We start from the raw sequence: 22391 nt of genomic DNA on the forward strand, positions 1-22391 counted from the left end.
TGGCGTTGGTTGACAAATACAAATGTTCCTTATACTAAAGTATGATTGATGTTTCCACACAATTGTTCCAAGTAGTGAAAACAGCAACTTTAATCAACTAACCTTTACCAGCGAAACTGGTAAAAGTTACTCAGAATAACTAAAGAGTTAATCTAGCTGAGTAACAAAATTAAATATTAAGACTTAGAGTTTGTTGGCAATAAAGCGTTAAAATGATAAAAGGAACAAGAACGTTACGTTATATGGTAATAAGTATGTATAAATAAAATATCAGGTATTTAACGGGTACCAGTTGAAAGAAATAATCGATGCATGACAGCTGGTTGGCGCAGTCCGGCTGAGCGGCGACCAATTGTCTGGATCAACATGATAATCAAATAATTATTTATGCTCCATGCATGCGTGCATGCTGTCTTCCAATTTACTCGCAGAGAAATTATTGAAAGACCCACTGTTTCGCTTACCAAATGAAAATAAGTGTTTCCTTTTAGTAATTCGTTGATTGACATTTGATTTATTACAGTGGAACCCCGCCTTACGACCACGTCGTTATTACGACCACTTTTTTGTGCCCCAAAGTGCCTAGTCATTTCTTTAGTTTTACAACATCGTTAATCCGACCACCCCGTTATTACAACCGCATTTTCGCGGCCCGAAGGTGGTCGTATTAACGGGGTTCCACTGTAATTAACTGCGTGATTGACAGTTAGTGGCGCAATCGCCAAGTAAAGTTGACCTTTGAATTCATATCACTCGTTTTCCATGGTAGAGAGCAGTCGGTGTTTTTACCACGCTAACCTGTATTCTGTTCTGCTGACCCATTTTTGCTGACCTGCTTTTTCTGGGATATTTTGACTGGATAACGCCATAGAAGTAAGTTATGTTTTGTAACCGATTGGATTTTGAGTATTGTAATTTTATATTTCTCGCATGTAATTTTCATGAATCGCTAGCTTTTAGATTTGAATAGAATTATGTATTGTTTCTTACAGATCGAATAAAACTAAAATTAAAGATTATACGATTCCGTGTACAGTCATCTATTCAAGAACCATTTTCCCCCGGATCATTCACCACTGAAAACATTTGTATCTTTTACTGTCATTTTTTTGCAGGCCGACCAACTTTCATGAGAGAAGGAGGACTGGCTGGTCGATAATTGTCTGGATGACCGTTAAGTTAAGAGTGCAACTTTCAGTGAACACGAATCTGAGACTACGAATATGATTTTCGGGCATTGGCACTTGTCTGAATATAGAGTCCAGTTTGGTGCCCGAGCAAAAAACCTCTGCCCCGTGCAGGGGCATGGGAACTACTTCAACGGGTAGTACTGGGGCACTGGTCCTTGGCACAGGCACTGGTCTGAACAGGGTCTTATCATTTCCCGCGCTTTTTCCCTATGTGTCCCGGCGACCGAGTTTCTCGTTTATCGTAATACTTGTTTCAGATTAATTTTTGCTGGAAACAATTAGCTCTAGCGACAGAAGCATATATTCTCTTCTCGTTAACAGATTCTTCGAAATCTCTCAAAGCGGAACCTGAGGACAGGCGGTGAGTGTTCGGTGTGGTTGGCATCTAATCAGGATAGTTATTGGCTTTCAAGGCTACCTTAACGTGTTGAATAATAAAGGACTACTACGAAATCATACATACATTTATTGTAACTCCCAAACTGGGCTTTTCAGTTTGGGAGGAGCACTTTTTTGGGGGATCAGGGATGGCGCAGTGGTGAGAGCACTCGCCTCCCACCAATGTGGCCCGGGTTCGATTCCCGGACTCGGCGTCATTTGTGGGTTGAGTTTGTTGTTGGTTCTCGTCTTTGCTCCGAGAGGTTTTTCTCCTGTTACTCCAGTCTTACCCTCTCCTCAAAAACCAACACTTCTAAATTTCAATTCGATTTGGAAAGTGTCCCCAATTAGTGCTCTGCGCTAAATACATTCACACTTAAATTAAGTGATTTATTTTATTTATTTTATTTTTTTCAGTGACAATCATCAAAGAAACCAAACGGATCTGAGTTTGCATGCAATTGCTTATTTAACCCCGATTTTACAAGTCCTCTCGGCCCGATCAAGAGATCATAATGAGATCATTTTCCCTTGGCCCAATGTATCAATCCCCCAATTAAAAAATCAAGAGCTAGTTACTGTATTGTTTTCTGAAAGTCATTGTCGCTGTGAACTTGACGTCTGTAGCCAGTGTTAGAACTCACTGCACCAAGATATACCCCATGGCCTTGATGTGCCTGTCTTCATTATCTGGGTCATTGATAGCCTCGTTTCCACACGTGCTTGAGTTGTCAGGGTGTCCTCCAGTACCAAACCCGATTCTGGAATTACAGCTCCTACACAAGCCACCCTGGTTACCAAGAATACCGATCCTTGCTTTGGAAAAGGCCATCCCATTCCAAGTACACATAGCGTTGAACCCTTCCTTGTTACAGTTTTGCTGCAAGGAAGCTGAAGATCCAAGGAGGGTCTTCCACGTGTCACGACCCAGTGAGGTGGCACGGTATAGCCCGTCAGCGATCAGTGAGTACAGGGAGCTGGCGCGTTTGTCAATAACAACAAAGTTCTTCTGATTATGGACCATCATCCCAAGACAGATCTTTGAGAAGGACGTGTGCCAGTAGGTTGGCAACTTCGTTTCCTCGTTGTCAAACCCAGTCTGCCCTCCTACAAGTTTGTAGCGTTTTTTGTTGCTCCAGAGGCTGGAATCGTAATGGAAGGTCTTCTAAAATTAAAGACAGAAAACGCATGTCATTGTAACTAACTAGCTCTTACTGAAATAAAACACAAACGAGCAAACACATAAACCAAGTAGTGACGGAGTAAAAATTATGAAGAATCGTACCTTTACGCCATCAATCTTCATGACCGGCGTCCATCCTCCATCTCCACATCCAAAGTTTCCCATGTGACAGTAAGCAGGAATCGTTTTTGAACCAACCATCAGTGGGTACACTTGACTCTTTGTTGACCTGTTGTAGAAATGTAAAAATTCATATTTACTCTTTTTCTTCGTCACGAAAAACAGAATCACACGTCCACGCAGTTTCACTACCTCACTCTATTCTTTATTAGTATATACCACACAAGTGAATAGTGCTTTTCGCGCGCGCTGATTGGCTAGCTCGGAGGTGATTAGCCAAGTAGCCTTCACCTCCGAGCAGCCGAAGAGAAACAAGATGGCTTCCCGCTTCGCCACAGTCACTTAAGGGGAAAATATTTCGATAAAAGACACGGCTATTACAAAAATACAAAAATGGCAACAAAGTTTGATTTGACGAGATTGCATGGTAAGTTATTTAATCTTTCAAACCTCATATTCTAAGGCGAAAAATAAAAAAAAAACAATGCATTGTTTAATTACGAAAACTTTCGAGCACTATAATTACAACGTAAACAATGAAACCTCTTATGTTTTGCGGCATGGTTCAACAAAAAGACAAATTTTGCACAACGATTGAAGAAAAGACACGTAGTAACTAAACAAGTGCATCCAGAAGTTTTATTTGTCCGCAAGAAAGCGAGACGGAACTTTCTGCAAAAAGAAATCGCATACCGCGAGGCACGCGAGATTTTAAAATTTCCCACCATTTGCGGGTATATTGTCAAAAATAAAGTATTTTTTGGTCCACTTCTTACTCAGCTTGTATGGTATATACTAAAACAATTATTCACCTCAGTGTCGGTGAAAGTGTTGCATATTTACCTCGCCGCAAAATATCCATCACTATTCACCTCCACTTTGGTGAATAATTGTTAACTATTACATGCGATTGTTACACTAAACCGAGCTAGAAATATGTACCACGTGAAACATATCATTGCCACAAAACTTATTGATGAATTTTTCACGTACACTGCCCATTTTTTAAGGGTTGTTTTTAATAAAAATGCACTTTTCTATATCATACTTAAACTTCATTTGAACTTTAAATTTTGATTTTTTCAGAAGTGCTTCCTTCCTTCTGCAGCTTCCAGGAGCTTTATAAATACATCTTTTTTAATTACCAGTTAGGTAGTTCAGTAAGGGTCGTTCTGAGGTGTAAAAATCCCAATTTAAATATCCTTCAACATAAACTTTTCAGGGATAAAAAATATGATTCGAAATTTTCACATAATGAACCCAAGTAGGGACACTCATTAAAGAAGTGAACCATTGTTTCTGGGTCTCGTTTGCAGAAAAAGCAAAAGTTCTACTGCGACGAATCCATCTTCAGATCAATGTTGAATTCCAATTTTTGCTAAGCATACTTGTTTATTATTATTATTATTATTATTATTATTATTATTATTATTATTATTATTATTAGTAGTAGTAGTAGTAGTATTATATTATTATAATTATTATTATTATTATTATATAAAACTAATAACTTTATTAAAATATTCCAAGGAAATTGTTCTTTACAAGTTAAAAGTAGAAAACAGAGCTATTAAAACCTACTTACAATTCTTGTCGATTAAAAAAAGAGACTATTTTCAAGCACAATTTTTTTTTTAAGAAAAAGGAAAAAAACAAATCTCATCAAGTTACAATAGTATTCTCATTCGTAATAAAAAATCATATGATCACTGATCATCACTAAAAATATATTCGGAAGTTAAAATACGGTCCTTAATGACGAAAAAGCAACTCTTATTAAAAGTATAAGCGGATTATATCGGTCATGAAAAACAACTATTTTTATTATTATTATTATTATTATTATTATTATTATTATTATTATTATTATTATTATTATTATTATTATTATTAAATAAGTGGCACACATAAAATGTATTTAACAGAAATATCATACAACCTAAAAGACGCTACACCTACTTACATTATAAAAGCTTACATGGCGGCGAAATAAAAAAATAACAATAGAATTGATAACAAAAGTAAATAAATGGGGAAAATAAAGACACGGGCGCCACTACATTACTTGCAAAAAATTTCGGACGTTTTATTTCGGACGTTTAATTTTCGGACACTTTTTCCCTCATTTCGGACAAATTTCGCACAAAAATTTCGGACACTGCGCTGAAACATGCCTAAAGTAAATTTACGACTAAAAAACATGAATTAGACTGAAATAAAATCTGTGAAAATGATAGTTTTACTGTACCTTCAAGGTTTTATAGCCGGATACACCAACGAGAAAATAACATAAACTCAATCAAGCTTATGCCTCAAGCAGTGTCTCAAATATTTTCCTTTCCAGTAATAAAAAGAACGACTGAGCAAAGCCGCCTAATCCGAATTCTAGCCATATCAGGTAATATGTGATGCCGTCGCCCAGAAAGTACTTTTAAAGTTTTATACTATACTGTAAAAATTTCGGACGCTTAAAAATTTCGGGCGGTTTTATTTTCGGACACTTTTTTTGTCCGAAATTAACATCGTCCGAAATTTTTTGCGAGTAACGTATGAAGCACTTAAACTGATGATATACTTTTTCGATTGGAGGTTAAAACTGGATTCATGTTTGGTGAAATTTTTTGTCTTAAATTCTATTTGAGAAATATAATAAACTTTAGAGACAGAGCCTAAACGACGGGTGAATAGGTTTGCTTCTGCAGTCGTAAATATTTTGCCTGGCAATGATTAATAGATGGTTAAGTAAAAGAAAATCCTCCTTTCTGTCGCAAAATCCAAAAGCGTATCCTTCTCAGATAGTTTTTCAAGATTAATGTGTATATTATTGCACCAGTGAATAAATTCCAGACAAAACCTCTCTGTTATACAGCATGAAATTAATAAATGCTCCAGGGATTCGCTCTCTTCACCACAAGACGTACACAATGCTGTCGGTTTCAACCCAACTTTGTGAAGAAAGGTATTTGAAACTAGTTGGTTAGTTAGTCAGACAGTCAGTCAGTCAGTCAGTCAGTTAATTAGTTAGTTAGTTAGTTAGTTAGTTAGTTAGTTAGTTAGTTAGTTAGTTAGTTAGTTAGTTAGTTAGTTAGTTAGTTAGTTAGTTAGTTAGTTAGTTAGTTAGTTAGTTAGTTAGTTAGAAGCATACTTGTGATATAAAAATTTACTTAAACATTTACAAACCACCTGAAAAGAAAAGAACAGCTGTAATTTTCTGTACCAGGAGCCCATTACCCGTAATGGGCTCCTGCCTGTACCCAATTAAGTTAAATAAATAAATAATGAACATTAGTGTCATAACTGGAACAGCTTAGAAACTTACCTGTATTTCTCGTACTGTTCCTTACAAGAAGAGGCGGGAGGGGCTACAAAGAAAATTGTCTGGATTAACTTTCAATTAGATGCACATATATACGGTCACCATCACATAAGTTTAAACATTTTTGGATAGACCCTGACTGGAAGAACAAAAAGTGACAACGCACCTATCAGCCAAAAAAGCCCCCAATGCCCCCCACCCCTTGCCACCAGAAAAATAAAAAAGGGAAAAATAGCAATACGATTATCCTTTCACTTCCTCATCCAAAGCATTTCGTGTCGTCTATGATCTACGTCTGTTCTAGATAATGTCGCACATAAAAACCACAAGGACTCTTTCTTGAGCAAGTTCTTTAATCCGTCGTACGCCGTTACACATCATTCAGGTAAGTTTCCATTTTGCCTCTGGTTGTTCAAGGCAGGGTTAATTGATAACCCTTGATACGTGTCATGCAATTTTGGCCCAATTTATACTAGAGACGAGTTATCCGTTTAGACGGGTTATCTGTCAGGTCAAGACGGATAATTCATCTAAATATAAATCCGAAGAAGAATTTTAACGGGTAATGTGTCTAGCTAGATACAAATCGTTAGACCCAGCACCCAACGGTAGAATCCCGTCCCCTACATTTATAGGGGATTAAATTAAACTTTGCGGAAGACGTAATTAGTGTCTTTGTCTGTCCATGTCAACTTCTCATTTGATTCGGTAAGGTTTGCCCCCTGTTCTTCGCGACTGTTTTCGTAAGAACTTGATTTGGACGCCATCTTGAAACAGGCATCCCAAGAAACCTTGCGGACAGATAGAAACCACTCTCGCTCACATCAAAGTTAAGTCAAAAATTGTCTTCGTTTTCCATCTAGATATCAATTTAGAGACACATTAACCGTGATAGACGAGTTATGGTTCTTTCAGCACGTCTTGAAGACGTGCTGACAGACGAATAAGCCGAAGGCGAATTTTATCCCGTAATATCATGGGTGACAATGTACTCCTTAATATTGGCGCGAAATTTCAGCGTTTATTTATAATTTCACATGTGAAATTACGAAATTGCTATGGCAACGTTTCCTATATCTCAGTGCCAAGATGGCGTCTAGGTTTAAAGATTTTACGGATGAAAGAAGTTATGGGATTAAAAGACGCTGCAGAAAACCTAAAAACGCGAAAGAGCACAATTAACTGGGTGAGAAATAGAACGAAAGTTAAACCGAATAAGTGCATTTTGACTAATATTTAGGCAATAAATGCAAGGAAACGGTGGTTTGTTTCAGTTATATTTCGATATAATTCTATATCATCGTCAGACTAGGTGACAATGCGGTAGCTAAAGTTTAAATACTAAAAGGGTGGTAAATTAGCATCAATAGGCACGTGAGAATAAAGTAAGTACAAAACAAAAAGAGAAAAAAACTGTCATGAGAATAAGCAGAGTTCTCTGCTGGCCTTCAAGCCATTGTTCAAGGATGGCGATGAACGTTTTATGTGATAGGCTTCTTTGTATAGAAGGAGGTTCCAATTGTCGTCACTGTCAATTATCTTTGTGTTCCTACGCACGGTTTCGGTGAAAAATTCTTTGTTGGTCGTAGAAGGTGGGCCGGTCTCATTGGAGAAAATGTCTGGTAAATTATACAGGCCTTGAATGTGTTGGATATTATCACACTGTCGAAGATGTTTGTATATAGCGCTTTCTTTATCCGTGAGCGCGTATTCTTGTGTGCGAGTAAATAGAGTTCTGTTCGTTTTGCCGATGTAAGAGCAATTACAGCCAGGACAAGTGAATTTGTAAACAACATCTGATTTGCATAATGGTGGTGTTTTATCTTTAGTACTCGTGAAGAAGCATAGTTTAGTGGTCTTTTATTTTATTCGAATGTCTACATTTGGGTCGACGAGACTTCTGCGTAGTAATTTACCAGACATTTTCTCCAATGAGACCGGCCCACCTTCCACCGCATTGTCACCTAGTCTGACGATGATATAGAATTATATCGAAATATAACTGAAACAAACCACCGTTTCCTTGCATTTATTGCCTAAATATTAGTCAAAATGCACTTATTCGGTTTAACTTTCGTTCTATTTCTCCTGAAATTATCAGCCGGTAATGGTAACTGGGTGAGGGTTTTTGAGAACTGGTGTGATGAAAATGGCCTTGAGAAAAACCCCGAGACGGTTCGTTCGAATAATTATTAGAATTTTGACAAAACGCAAGTGAAATTATTTCTTAATTTCACTCGTCACTATTTTATTACATATACTAATTCGTCTCGAGTCCGAATTTTTATCTATTGCTTTACAGTGAGCATAAAGGCAAGGAAATTATTCTGGTCCTACATCAGTTGGACTAGCCGTCAAACCGTTTATCAGAGAAATGCTTTTCAGGAGAAGGAAAAGAAATCCTAGTTTACTTTTTCCTAAAAGTATGGCAATTTGGCGTCGGGTTTCAGACAACTCGACGCTGATTGAAAATTAATGTCTGTACTGTCTCATTGCCTACCTGGTTCTTCAGTGCACTTGTACACGCGTTCAATCTCTGCCGCTATTCTATCAATTAGATTCTTAACGTCTACTTCTTGTTTCTTAATCTCATCTTTTTGTTTGTTGATTGCATCGACAACCTTCTTTTCCTCAGGGGAAGCTGCAAACAATTTTTAGAGCAAACGGTCAGAAACATCCCAATGATTACAATCAAACCTAACTCTGCTCAACAACCTCTCAATCTCTTCTTCAAAATGCTGATCTTTTAAGTCGAAGCAAAATAGTTGAAGCCTGTTCGTACGTAAGGCACGGATATAAATTTACGCCCCCCCCCCCCCCCACCCCCAACTTTTTGGATGGTTAAAAAATATTTTATTTTATTTTACTTAACCATATCCATCACTTACAGAAACAACTTACCTTACATATTCGTATTAAGTATGTTAAGGTTTTCTCCGACAAACCCGACAATTTCGGACAGTTTGTCGTTAGTTTTGCAGCCGAACGGACGACTAGATTTCAACCGTGAAATAATGGAATTTCAGCCGTTGCTTCTATTTTCTTTTGTTCTTGGATCGGTGCCGTTCACGAAGATAAAGTTTCATCACTGAATAAGTTCGAGGGAGTTTTTGCACAAAGGTATTCATTTATGAAAGCTACTTATCGCCTTTACGCGTAAATATTTGAAACTGATAATTATGTACAGCTACGGTCATCCTGGATCATTCAATTCCGCTGTCATAACGAACAAAGAAGCACATATGATTTACGGAAACAACGAAACTGGGTCTTCCTAGCTCAGTAAAAACCAGTGATAAACTGTGTTTGCAAGGACCACCGTGACAAAGACATCATCTTCATCATCTTCATCATCATCTTCAGACGTCACCTTCCTAGCTGCTGGTTTCACAAGAAAACAAGCCGAAAATTTCTGCCTCATTAGCCTGATGTGTTGGTCAAATGTAATTAGGGCCAGACTGAAGCATTGACTCCTTTATGGTTAATACTTGAAAAGAAAAGGAAACATAAAAATTAAAAATTAAACATTAAAAATTTACATCAGTGTTGACGGTTTTTGATGCATTTCCAGCAATTTCAGAAGACTTTAGTTAAATTTTTTTCTCGGAGGAGCATGCTCCCTGACCCCCCTAGTTGTCTCACGCTTAAGCCCTCCCCCCACCCTACGGCACCCCAACTCCAAAACAGGTTAAAAGAAACGTTGGAAGAGTTTCATTAAACTTGTCATGCAACGAGATAATCCCATCACATTTAAACGAATTCAGAACTAACAGCTGCAAGTCTTGCAAAATTCATGAACTCGCCACTGGGTTTCGAGCACAGCCGGGGGTGTTTTTGCCTAATGAAACTCTCTTAGCTGGATAGGCAGACTCTTAAATAATACTCATGACACTTGGACGGCAATCCCTAATTATCATTTTTGAAAAACATGGCGGACTCTTGTTCCTAATGAAACTTGATATACGAGAACGATTTTCGTTGCCTATCACGTGACCGAAATCTTGCCGGTGTTTTCAGCGTGGTATTAACTCCGAGTCCCAGAAAAAACGACCGCATAGGAGGCTACCGTAATGGCGGCTGATGGCGAATACACTATACGTACACTAATGAATAATGTATGACTTTGATTAAATTCCAATTAAATTAATATAAAGTTTACAGCCCAACGAGTGACCGATGGAAAGATCGAGTGACATTTCCCCACATTACGATAACTCGTTCATTGCGCATGCGCGCATGCACGAGTTAAAAAGGGGGGGTCACTGATTATAATCCATGGTAGTGGCTAAATATGAAGATTTGTATGGAATTTCATCACTGGTTTACACATCGAGCAAAAAATGAAATATAATAACGATGATATAATCGTTATATTCCGCCAAGAGAAAATAAATTCGCCACTAAGGAATTCTGGTGATATTTTGTCTGCCCGCAACGTTCAGTGTGGCACCTGAATTATTGGCTTGGATTATCTAGTCTTTGAACAATGAACTATATTACTTGGCCGACGAGGCCGTAGGCCGAGTTGGCTAAAATCAGGCGATATTCCGCAAAATTGAGCAGGATAACTGTTTTATTATTCAAAACATTGATAACAAAGCACAGGTTTAAAGCAGAAAAACTGGAGGCCATCTTTATTTGTCAAAAAAAAGAAGCTTATAACATGAGCCTTTGCTAGAATACGGGACAATCCAAAACTCTAGCGAAAAATACATCAAACATTTTTGCTGAACTGTAATTTGCCAGTTCAGTAAACAGAAAGGTAAGCACTGAAAGTTTTTGCACCAACCATTACAATTCTTAACGGCAAACTTGGTTGTCTTCTTTGTGTTCAGTATAAAACAGCGTTATTAATCGTTTGGTGTTCTTGCGAGGTCGTTACTTTTTGAAAGCGCTCTGCCATGATTTTTCTCCCCGACACACGAAAACTAGGTATATCGCAGGATATCTGTTGTGTGCGGGCGACGTATATTGAGTTCGTCATGACCATATTTGGGCAGTGTCACAATGTGTTGAATAATAAGATAGGATATATGATACAGCTTATGCGTACCTAAATATTCAATTTCAGTACTTTACCTTCAGGCCTAACAGGCTGTTTTGTCATCACAGTCACTGGGTACAAGACGAAAAGGAGAAGGAACACTGTTTTCGTAACGGCCATCGCAAGCAGTGAGCTAGTGGTTAGTCTAAAATTTCTCATTGCTTTGACAAAGGGGAGTTCGTTGTAAATGTAGCGTGTTTTAAAATGTTTTCGAACGCCGCTACCGTTATTTGAGAGAATCAGCTTTTTTGATAGCCTATAAAGCATTCTTATTAGCAGGAAAAATATAAGAGGTTCTTCATATGTACTTCTCGGTTTCCACTTCCACGTTTCCACATCTCGAGATCTATTTGTTCTACGCTAAAAGCAAGCACTTTTTCTACAAAATTACGTACTGTTTTTGGAACTAACAGAGATCATTGTGACATTTTTTGATGAACCGTCAAATTCTGTGGTGTGTAGAGTCGAGTCGCTTTCATCACGAACGTGGACGTTGACAGCCTCCCACGAATCTTGCATTTGATTGGTAAGTTAAAGGGAGGGGTTCACATTTCAGCGCATGTGCATGAATTTAAATGCTTTTTTCTCTTTCTTATCAACTTTATGGCCTTAAAAATCCCACTCGCGTGTACCTCAGTAATCATATTCTATAATTAGTCCAAGCAAAATGACCGATGACCAAAATTCACAGAAAATGCTAGTGGATTGTATTCATTTTGTCAATATTGAACTTAGCGTTGACCCGTAGGATTTATTCACGGTTGATGTGTTTACAGTTATTTGCATGCGAAATAACACAATCATTTGAAAGAAATTACCACCCGAGTTACCAATTCCTTTCCGAATGGTTCTTAAACAACAAATTAAATTAAACAGGCTTGGGTCATGGCTAGCAAAGGCGAAAAAGTATTTTGATTCATGGCCATGCGCAGAACCGTGAACCCCTCCCTTTAAATTCACTTAAACCACCATAAGGTTGCCGGAAAGATATTTAAAAATTTGCACTGTCAGCTGAAGATAGCCCGCAGCCTTGTAAAGATGACTAAAAGCACTTGGGTTTTTGTAAAATTAAAATTTACTCTGAACTAAAAGGCATCATTTTGACAACTTTTTGATGGCTCTTAAATGAACCGTTCAATTAAATCCTGTGGTAAGTTAAGTAGAGTCACTTTCACGAAAGTTAAAGTTGACTGCCTCGCATGGATCTTGAATTTGATTGGTCATTTGATTGGTCACCTCTTATTTAACTTAAACCGCCATAAGGTTGCCTGTCTGAAAGATCTCTAAAAGGTTGCCAAAAAGTAACTTAAAAACACTGTCAGCTAAAGATTCCCCACAGCAAAGGTGACTAAAAGCACTTAGCTCGAGTTTTTTTCAACCTTTCGTGTTCTCCAGGTTGCTTTTGTCTGATCAATGGTTTTAGCTTGATTCAGAGTATTTAAAAATTTACCAATTTTACAGGCACAATTTTTTGTCACAAACTGAGAAAGTCTGATTCGGTCAGGAGCACTCAGATTTCATTTTCCGACACGTATGCCTGTGTCACTGAATAATACGTCATTTTCGCAAACAATTGACACATATGTCCAAAATTATAGTTTCCCGGCCCGGGGGCCGTTTCTCAAACGTCCCGGTAACTTTTCGGGGCCGAAATCAAATATTCAAATCAAAATCTAAAGAATAAAAGCGCGGGTCCTAGCTAACAAACCAGTCCATTTTGTTTTGTTAACTAATAGTTTTATCATGATATCTACAAAACTACTGAAACTTCGATCTTAAATTGAAACAACCACAGCTTCCCGGGCCCCCAATTATCAGGACATGCATTCAAGAAACGGGCCTCTGATCTTCAAAACAAAAACTGCAACATCATGTCTTCATCTCCCCGCTGCGCCAAAGTTTTCAAAGCCACACCTATTGTTGCCTTCCGACGGCCAACGACCTTAGTAATTTACTAGTTAGCGCCAAATTACGTAATCCAACACAAAATAATAATAATAATAATAATAAGAATAATAATAATAATAATAATTTACCAATTTATATAGCGCGTATTTACATATTCTGATCAATAGCGCTTTACAATCATATCTTTAAGAGAAAACGAAAATGCATCACCGTGAGAATAAAGTAAAATAACCACCCATTGGTTCTTTTCGATGCGATCGACAACTGTTCAACATGCAACTACATAACAGACGGACTTTATAGCTACACATTTCATTCTACTGGTGAAACTTGACATTTCACTAATCATAGTGGAGCTCCGCGCGCCGCCACCATGGGTATGAAAATATAGTAACCCATCGATGCCAGAAATTTTGGGTTCCGTTATGACGTCACTGTCCGTCCGTACGTACGCAGCACCACGGGAAAACCAATGCGAATGGGACAACAGCGGGAGAAACAAAACGACAGAGCACATCATCATAACATTATAAACAGCTTTATAGCGAAAACCAGCCGTAAGTAAATACAGTGTAGAAGCCGAGTTGAATTAAGGATTAATTTTCACGCGCATTTTCAAAGTTTTCCCAACTTGCCAAAGATGGGCAGCGACGAGGACAATTTTCGAAAACTTTGAAAATACAAGTGAAAATTAATCCTTAATTATAATTCTACGAGGTCTCATTGAGATTACAGTTTTATAACGTAGAGGGCAGAATTTTGTTAAACCATCGAGGTATTTCAGTCTTAAAACAGTCAGCCTCGGAGTAAAATCATTCATCTGTAAACAAACAAATTATTTAATTGTTTCGTAGCGTACAAAACAAACAAAACTGACGAGAAAAGTCGATTGTTATACACATGTAATCAAGAGAAAATACAAGTTTAATTCAGGAGCAAACTAAAACCGATTAAACCAAATGTTAGGCACAATTAATCAGTGATTCACCTACGCTGTGAAGCTTTCTAACGCTTGAAAATCACACGAACACAGATCGACAAAAATAGCAAACGGTGGATCTAAAGAAAAAAAATCCAGGGTAATTTCTTCCGCTGAATTTGACCAAAGTTTGTCTACCAACTATCAATGATATGACTTGCTCCTTCCTCCCATCAGAATACACTGTTATGTTCGGTTATCGTTCGTTGGAAGAAGAAGTAGCGAGGTGAAAGCACTTAGTCGCCATAATTGATTTTAGTTTTTCAACCAAACAAATCCGATCCATGTTTTTAGCGTTTGTCACAAATAATGTTTTGCTGTTTCTTGTAAGACACGAAAATTCACCGTAAGGAATTTCCTTTATAGCTGCAGCGCTTGATTTCCATGTACTTTAGGGACAAACAACCCGGCTTGAAAAGTTAACTCCAAAGAACCTGAAAGAATTCGTTGTTGTTGAACACAAAATACCAATAAATGCAGAATGAAACTAGAAATGGCGTGCTTAGCCAATCAGGAGCGAGTATTTTCGGCGATTTACTAATCAGGAGTGAGTACTAGTAAGCCGGGTGCCTTTCGTGAAAATAAGAAAATAAAACTTCTGTTACGTTACAACTTATCAGCATTCCGAGTGATTATGTTATTGTTGGTAAGCAGTTTTGCTGCATATGCAATAAAAATACATATTATATAACTCCAGAAAGGATGAGGAATCTTTAAATGCTATTAAAAAAGGAATTGTGGAGCTTCGCTTTTAGGCTTGGCTAAATATATATATTATAGACAGTAACTCTAAAAACGTTATTTACGTGTTACATTGCAACCACTGCCACAAACATATACATAGGAGAAACCAAACGACGACTTAAAGACCGCTTTATAATTAACGAGCATCGCAGACCATTTGACAAACAAACTTATTCTAAACCTAATACAGTCTCAGAACATTTTCTTTCTAACAATCATAGCGCTTCTGACATGCTACTTATTCCTCTCGAACTCATCAAATCTAATCGTGACAGTGTACGCAAAGTTAGTGAGGTATACCCAGTCATCGACAGAGCTCAAACTCTTGAACCCTTAGGTATAAATAGGAGACGTGAGATATGAACATTTTTCCCGTCTTTCATCCTCCAAATTATGTTACTCTCTCAAATTTCTTATTGTTACCTTTTTTTGTTCTCGTTTTCTACGCTGCAATATTAGCTATTTTGTTCATGCCTATTGGCAAGTTTTTATGTTAAGTTTGGCAAGTTTTTTTTTATGTTTTTATGGTATCTATTGTAACTGGTTTAAGTTATAACGTCCTTTGCCATAGGGTCAGTCTCAAAAATACCCTGAAGAAGAAAGACCGTGCCTTTTGAAATATTGGAAAAATATATTTTCCTAACCATGAAATCAGCCTTGCTCTTATTTAGATTATTTGTTCAACTATTTGCTGCTGATTTAATCCTTTACTACAGGACCCGGTACTTCTATTTTGTGGCGGTGGTCCTTTCAAACACAGTTACTGGTTTCAGTCACTGTGTTGCTAGATAGTGCTCTTTGGGGCTAGGGGGAGACGGTTTACCGTTTAGCTTGTTTATCAACACTGAATTATTATCACTAGTACAGTTCATGATTCCCGATCCCAGATTTTCATCTTCCAGGACACAACCAACTCGGGGAATCACGAGCGCTTTCTGCTTCACATTCTTAAAATTGTACAGTTATTTTGTTTTGTGCAGAGCGCAGAAAAGTTTCACCGCCCTTTCTTTTCTGCTCCCAATCTCCGCCGTTGGTGTTGTGGGAACCCTGGGTACGAATTTGCCCCAAGCTTCTCGCGTTGCTAATTCGTGCAAAAGTTGCCTTGTAGAAAACGTGGCTTGCGATTTGGGTTTCTCTGATCCACGTGTTTATCGCATAAAATCCATAAAATGTGGCTTGGAATTCTTCCTGTTACACAGAGAAGCAGTAATTTTGTTTGAGTTGAAGCACAAAGAATTTTTCGATCAGCCGAACTATTTGAAATGTTCGGAATGGCTCGAGATTTGGGCCGCAAAAAACAGGAACGACGTGTGGGTAAAAATCAGCTTCCCAAGGGAGCTTACACCTTGGATAAACGGCTTGTTCCACGTGTAAAAGAGGTAAACATCAAAGCTAACGGTGTAACTGTTTCCTTCAAAGCTCCTTGCTTGATGAAAAATACGATATATATGATGATATATCTACTATGGGCAAGATTTCCGCAAGGCCAAGTCGCAAAATATATATTTAATAATGAAATTATGGGTTTACCTCGGTGTAAGAACCTGACAGGTTTTTACTTGTGTTGACTGTTGTAGGTTATTGTTTTCCTTCCCTGTATTGTTTTAACATTTTCGTTTCCTTTATTTTACGCCAGCTGTGAATTTTACAGGTTCTTACTCTGAGGTAAAGCCAAATTATGTATACATGCATTTTTATTATTCACACTCGCTGTTTTAAGAAGAGGGTTAACTAGTGTGACAGTGGTACATGCCTGGGGCTGTGCAGAAATCTTTCCAATATAGGGAGAAAAAACTCTGCCAATATTTTGAGGAAGTACCTTATAAGCCAGCCTGTAGAGTATGGCAGAGCCCTCACGCATATAAAGGCATTTTACTTAGCTGGCATGCACCACATGCAGTATAATATACTTAGTTACCCCCGTGCGTTACGGCATGCATATTAATACTCTTCAGTATAAAACCTCACCTGGAGATTCTTAGTTCCAGGCCTGGAGGTTGGGGATCTTTATCTCCAAGCTGCATGTTTGCAAATCCTAAAGAAATATTAATGAAGAAGTTATCTGAATCAAACTCCTTCAATATTGTCCAAATCAAGTAACAATTTTAAAATGGGCCTTAATTTGCACTAACTGGTCACAAGGTAAAAATCCACCATGCTGGATGGCATCCTCCACTGGGACATCAAGAACAAAGGAGAGTCAAGCTCAGTGACAGGTTGGTATTCCTTTGTGTTTGAACCTACTGCTTTCTTTTGCCTTCCAGTATGGCAGGTTTTGTACCGTGTGACCAGTTAGTGCAAAAGGCCCATTCTATTCTTGTTGTTTTTAGTATATTCTTGATTCAAAGTGGAAACTTAACATTCTGAGAACGTATTAGTAAAAGGCTATTTTCAGCAAGTTACAGTAGACTTAATTTGGCATGCATATTTATAGAAATTTTGGCATTTACACAAAACAACCAATTGATATTTGGACATGCACACACCAGGCTGATCTGTAGACTGGCATAGAAGCAAACAATCAAGGAAAGGAAATTATTGTATAGACGTAAATTCAAGCCAAATTTTAGTAAATTTTGCTAAAATCTTACCATCATAGCAGTCAATGAATGAATTGAAGGGCTGGATGCATAACCACCTTATGTCGAATGTTGGGCAATCTTTTTTTCCTGGATTTCTCTCAATTGTTTCATGTGGGCTTTATTTTAGTCAACAAGCATTGCCCTGTATTTTTTTCGCTGGTTTGCTCTTCGTTTTCAAGCAATAATGTATGCAAAAAACTCAGTTTTCGTAGCAGCATTTTTTGGAGAGCTTTTGTTGAATGAGAAACAAAAGAAACGTTTCGTTTCACTGAACAATGAAGTCAGCGAAGCATCGATATTTATACTTTTGTTGCAAAAATCATCAACTATTTACCACTGGATTGGTTTTAACCCAATTACTCCTGTGAGTTTTTTTGCGTTTTTGCATATTAAATGAAATTTTGTCAAGAACAGAAAAATTAACTGAAATGTGCAGTAGATAAATAAACATCATAGGCTTCCCAAATTAACTTCTTATTACACTGGAATAGTTAAATAAATATTTTCTGATGTAAAAAACTGTGGCTACATAGCAAGTATTAGGCAGGAAAATTCAAATACACCTGCAACCTTGAAAACAAAAATTGCTAAAACCTCCTGCATAATTGATAAAAACCACTTGTATATGAAATTTCTTTAAGTCCCTAGTGCATGAGAGAAGCTTTTCTCTGAAGGCACTCCTTAATATGGAAGTAGCAGGCAAATACATGCATTTACATTGCTGTGCATAATCAATTTACACCAAACTCAAGTATAATACTTGTTTTGTATTTTCCGTGTTTATATATCTCAGTACTTGAACCAGTTTAGAAAAGGATATCAACCAGATATAGAAGAGCTTGTTAGCCACTTGCAGACAAGATATAGGTAGGTTGGTTCCTTTCCCCTTTATGCCTGCGTTTGATAAGGCCATGGTTGGGGAGACTGTATGAGAGGGGGCAAAGTTTATGCTGTCGGCATTTACTCAGAGGCAAATATTAGATGTGACTTGACCAATGGGGGCATACACTTAATTAAAACCTTAGTTAATAAATGATTATTGTTCTTATTGCTGGCTTTTGTAGCAAGGAAAATAGCATAAAAAAATATGTGAAATTTTTTTTTTTTTTTTTTTCTTGTTTTCTCCACTGGGGCCATAGAGGATAATTTCAAGCTTTCATGTTTTGTTGCTTTTAACATTTAGACTGGTTATTCATCTTAAATTCTTACTTAAACTCCTACTTTGTGGTTAAATGTAGTCACTCAATTTAGGTAATTGTACAAAAACATAGCTAGTGCATGTAAGTTGCTAAAATGTAAAATTGTTGAAGTAGGAGCTAGTACTAAGAGCTTGTTAAGTCAAATAAACTTCATTTTTTGGTTCCAAAACATCTGAGTATGCAACTCTTGTTGTTGATTTTGATGTTGATGTAGTGGAAACCCTTGCTAAAATACTACAAGAGTCCTGCGATAACTTGTAAGAATCTTGAAAGAGCCTAGAAAACTCAGGAACTACAAAACATTTCTGTCAGTAAGATTATTGCAAGGTCTTGTAAGAATATATAAGATTTCTGCAAGATTCTTACAAGATCTTGGGTGAATCTTAAAAGATTGTGTGAGACTGTTACAAGATCTTGTAAGAATCTTAAAAGATTGTGTAAGACTCTTACAAGATCTTGTAAGAATCTTGAAAGATTGAGTAAGACTCTTGCAAGATCTTGTAAGAATCTTGAAAGATTGTGCAAGACTCTTACAAGATCTTGTAAGAATCTTATAAGATTTCTATAATTTTCTTACAAGATTCTTACAAGATCTTTTAAGATTTCTGTAAGATTTCAATAAGATCTTGTAAGAACCTTTAACATTTCATCATAAGATTTTGTCAGAATCTTATAAGAATTTGCAATATCTTACAAGTTCTTTTAAGAACCTTACAAGAATCTTACAAGTATCTTACAAGAATCTTGATAGGAGAATTACTAAGATCTTAATAAGATTTCCACCTGGGCAGTTTCCTTTATTTAATACAGTTGTATGCCAGAGTTATTACCCCTGGACCTCCAGTAATCAGGGCTTCTGTTAAAGTGGGGAAAAATAGGGAAAACATGCAGCATTTTCAGGGCAAATTATGCAGCAAGATGGGTCTATTAAGCGGCACATTATATTGACATATTTAAATCTCTTGGAATCTATATTGATGGGCAGCTTTCCTGGTCAGCTCAAGTTGATTAGATAAGAGATTTGATTCCCATGGAAACACATATTGTATAACAGTTTACAATGGACTGGTTCAACCATAGTTTGACTATTGTGTTATTGTCTGGGATAATTTGCTGGTGGCTTCCGCTTGATAGAATTCAAAAGTTATAAACCGAACCACTAGAATTTTTACTGGGCAGGGGTATGACATCAGATCTGATGACACCCTTCATAATCTAAAGTGACTAAACCTAGGTGATAGACGTTTCAGTCATAATGTGCTCATGAAGTACAAAATTCAGAATAATAAGGCACCTATCTGTCTGCAAAAGCTCTTCGAATCCACAGTAAATATGAAATATAATATTTGAAATAATGATAAGGAATTGTTTCTTTGCAAACCTTAGACTGAGCATATGAAAAGAGCTTTTGCTTACAATGACGCTATGGAATGACCCTCCAGGTTCTCTGAAACAGATGAGAAATAATTATTTCATACTTCAAGCAAGAGCTATCATCTGTTAGCTAGGCCCTAACTGGTATTCCAGTCTCTTTTTACATACATTTACAACTGTACTGTACAGTTGTTATCTTTCAATTCTCGGCTTCCATGGAAAACAGTTTCTCAAAAAGATACTGATTGGAACCCCAAGGGTAAATTAAGTATCATTCATTCGTTCGTTCGTTCGTTCGTTCGTTCGTTCGTTCGTTCGTTCGTTCGTTCGTTCGTTCGTTCGTTCGTTCCTTCATTCTCTTTCTCTCTTTCTTTTTTTCTCTCTTTACTTTCTTTCTTCTTTAAGCAGTAATGTCTGTTATTTATGCTTTCACCATCCTTACCTAACCTCATTTGCTAATACATGTACATTCCTTTATTATTTTTCTCAGTGAGTATTCCAGAAGAAAGAGAAGGGCATTCAAGTTGTCTGTGGAGAAAGGTAATCCTTTATACTCCAATAGCAATTGTCTTATAATAAGATCCTGCAGTGTGTGTTCAACACCTTGACTCAGCTCTGATGATCATGTTATTGGGTGGTGATGTTAACCCTTTCATTCCCAGGAGTGATCAATATGTAATTTCTCCTTAAATTATCAATACGTTGTCAACCAAACAGGACTGAGTTGCTTGAAGCATGGTTAGCGCTAACCATTGGTTAAGAGGTATTAAAACCTATAGGTTGTCATGGTATTTAACCCGGGTTAGCGCTAACCATGCTTCAAGCAACTGGGCCCAGGTGATGAGAATGAAGAAACTCATCAACTAGATGACACTGTTCAATGATGTAACACCAAATTCTTTGAACTTTAACAATGATATGTATGGCAGTCAGTCAGGAGAATTAACATTCAGATCATGAGAGTGAAAGGGTTAAGCTATTGGCATTTTCTTCTATATTTCTTATGTATAATTTAGCAGGGGACATGGACGTAGTTTTAGAAATACAACGCCAAGTGATTTTTCAGCGACATTATTACCACACTGTTTACTTAGTTACCTTTAAAGGGGCAGTGTCACCGATTTTTTGTGTTACTTTGAAAAGTCAAAAAACATATTTGAATCGATGGAATTGTCAAAATGATGGTTCAGTTTTGTTAACAAGAACACTAATAATGCACAGAAACTAGTTTAAATTATCTTTGGCTGGGGATGGCTAAGATGGAAATGGATTGCAACTTGAAAAATGAGGCCAATTTTTTCAAGTTCCTCTTGTGTATTGCAGAGAAGTCGTTTTCTTCCCCGGATAAATCCCTTGATATTTCCTTTCCAGTGCTCTAACAGCAATTTCATGTTAGAAAAAAGGTTCTTTGTCAAATATTTGAGCCATTTTGATGAAAATATAGCAAAATAGCAAAATTGCTGTTACAATTCCCCTGTAAGAATGGCGTCTCCTTTTGCTACTGCACAAGCTGTTCTGACCATCTTGGGATGGTCCAAGAAACTCAGTTTAACTAAGGACATTGCTTACCAATGCAAAGGTTTTTTTCGTGCATGGTTTTAATTTTGACTGAGGGATACATAGATTTTACCAAGGGCTTAACCACGCATTTTTCAAGGACAATTGAGCTTCAATTTGCAGAACTCTATTCATATATTGTGGTGTGTTTTCAAGCTTTTCAGAATTATTGTTGCCTATGGTAATTATCTCTAAAATAATTGTGGTCACCCCCAATTTCCTTTTGCAATTCAAATAGCCTTTGCTAAGATCAGCTTTTCCCACATAGTCATTTACTGTGGAAAAATAACTCTGCATTATGAGACTGCACACGGTCGTCATTCTTTTAATGTGGATATGCTGTGAATAAACCGTTATTATTATTATTGTTATTATTATTATTATTATTATTATTATTATTAATAATAATAATAAATTTTTGCATTAAGTACTGGGGTGTTTATTTCAAATTAAAGTAAGGCAGGGGGTGGTGGATATTTGATTTTTTGCAGATTGTTTTAATGTTTTTAATATCAAAGGGTAAATAGAGAATACATAATTATAGTTTAAATAGAGATTAAATAGAGAATAAATACAGTTCAAATAGAAATTAAATAAAGTTTAAGTAGAGATTAAATAGAGTTTAAGTGAAGATTAAATAGAATTAAAGTAGATATGAAATAGAGTTTAAGTAGAGATTATGTATAGTTTAAATAGCATTTAATTATACTTTAAATAGAACAATAATTGCTATGTTATAAAAATAGAATTCAAATAGAAATTAGCAAATAGCATTTAAAATAAATATATTTTAAATAGAAATCTATTTCTAAAGGGT

At 36.8% G+C, this 22391-nt stretch overlaps 2 protein-coding genes across 3 annotated transcripts in view; one reads left to right on the forward strand and one right to left on the reverse strand.

The window, feature by feature from the left end:
- Positions 1–2207: 2207 nt before the first annotated feature.
- On the reverse strand, positions 2208–11409 carry LOC146458753 (putative skeletal organic matrix protein 5). Its single transcript, XM_085090363.1, has 5 exons — positions 11267–11409; positions 8688–8828; positions 6191–6233; positions 2854–2980; positions 2208–2733 (listed from the first exon to the last, which is right to left on the reverse strand). Exons 1-5 carry the CDS (start codon positions 11388–11390, stop codon positions 2209–2211), a joined length of 960 nt encoding a protein of 319 aa, XP_084946489.1. The 5' UTR covers positions 11391–11409; the 3' UTR covers position 2208.
- A 4557-nt stretch (positions 11410–15966) lies between these two features.
- LOC146458754 (nuclear valosin-containing protein-like) overlaps positions 15967–22391 on the forward strand; it is a 34370-nt gene continuing 27945 nt past the window's right edge. Inside the window, exons 1-3 of one of the 2 annotated variants that reach the window (XM_085090353.1) lie at positions 15967–16241; positions 18238–18311; positions 20508–20557. In XM_085090353.1, the coding sequence (XP_084946479.1) occupies positions 16125–16241; positions 18238–18311; positions 20508–20557 (241 nt within the window). In that variant the 5' untranslated portion in view covers positions 15967–16124. The remainder of the gene's footprint in view (positions 16242–18237; positions 18312–20507; positions 20558–22391) is intronic. The other variant, XR_014858136.1, reaches the window with a different exon arrangement.

The sequence above is a fragment of the Pavona decussata genome, unplaced genomic scaffold (assembly GCF_977016875.1).
Source record: "Pavona decussata unplaced genomic scaffold, jaPavDecu1.1 SCAFFOLD_229, whole genome shotgun sequence".
Classification (NCBI taxonomy): domain Eukaryota; kingdom Metazoa; phylum Cnidaria; class Anthozoa; order Scleractinia; family Agariciidae; genus Pavona; species Pavona decussata.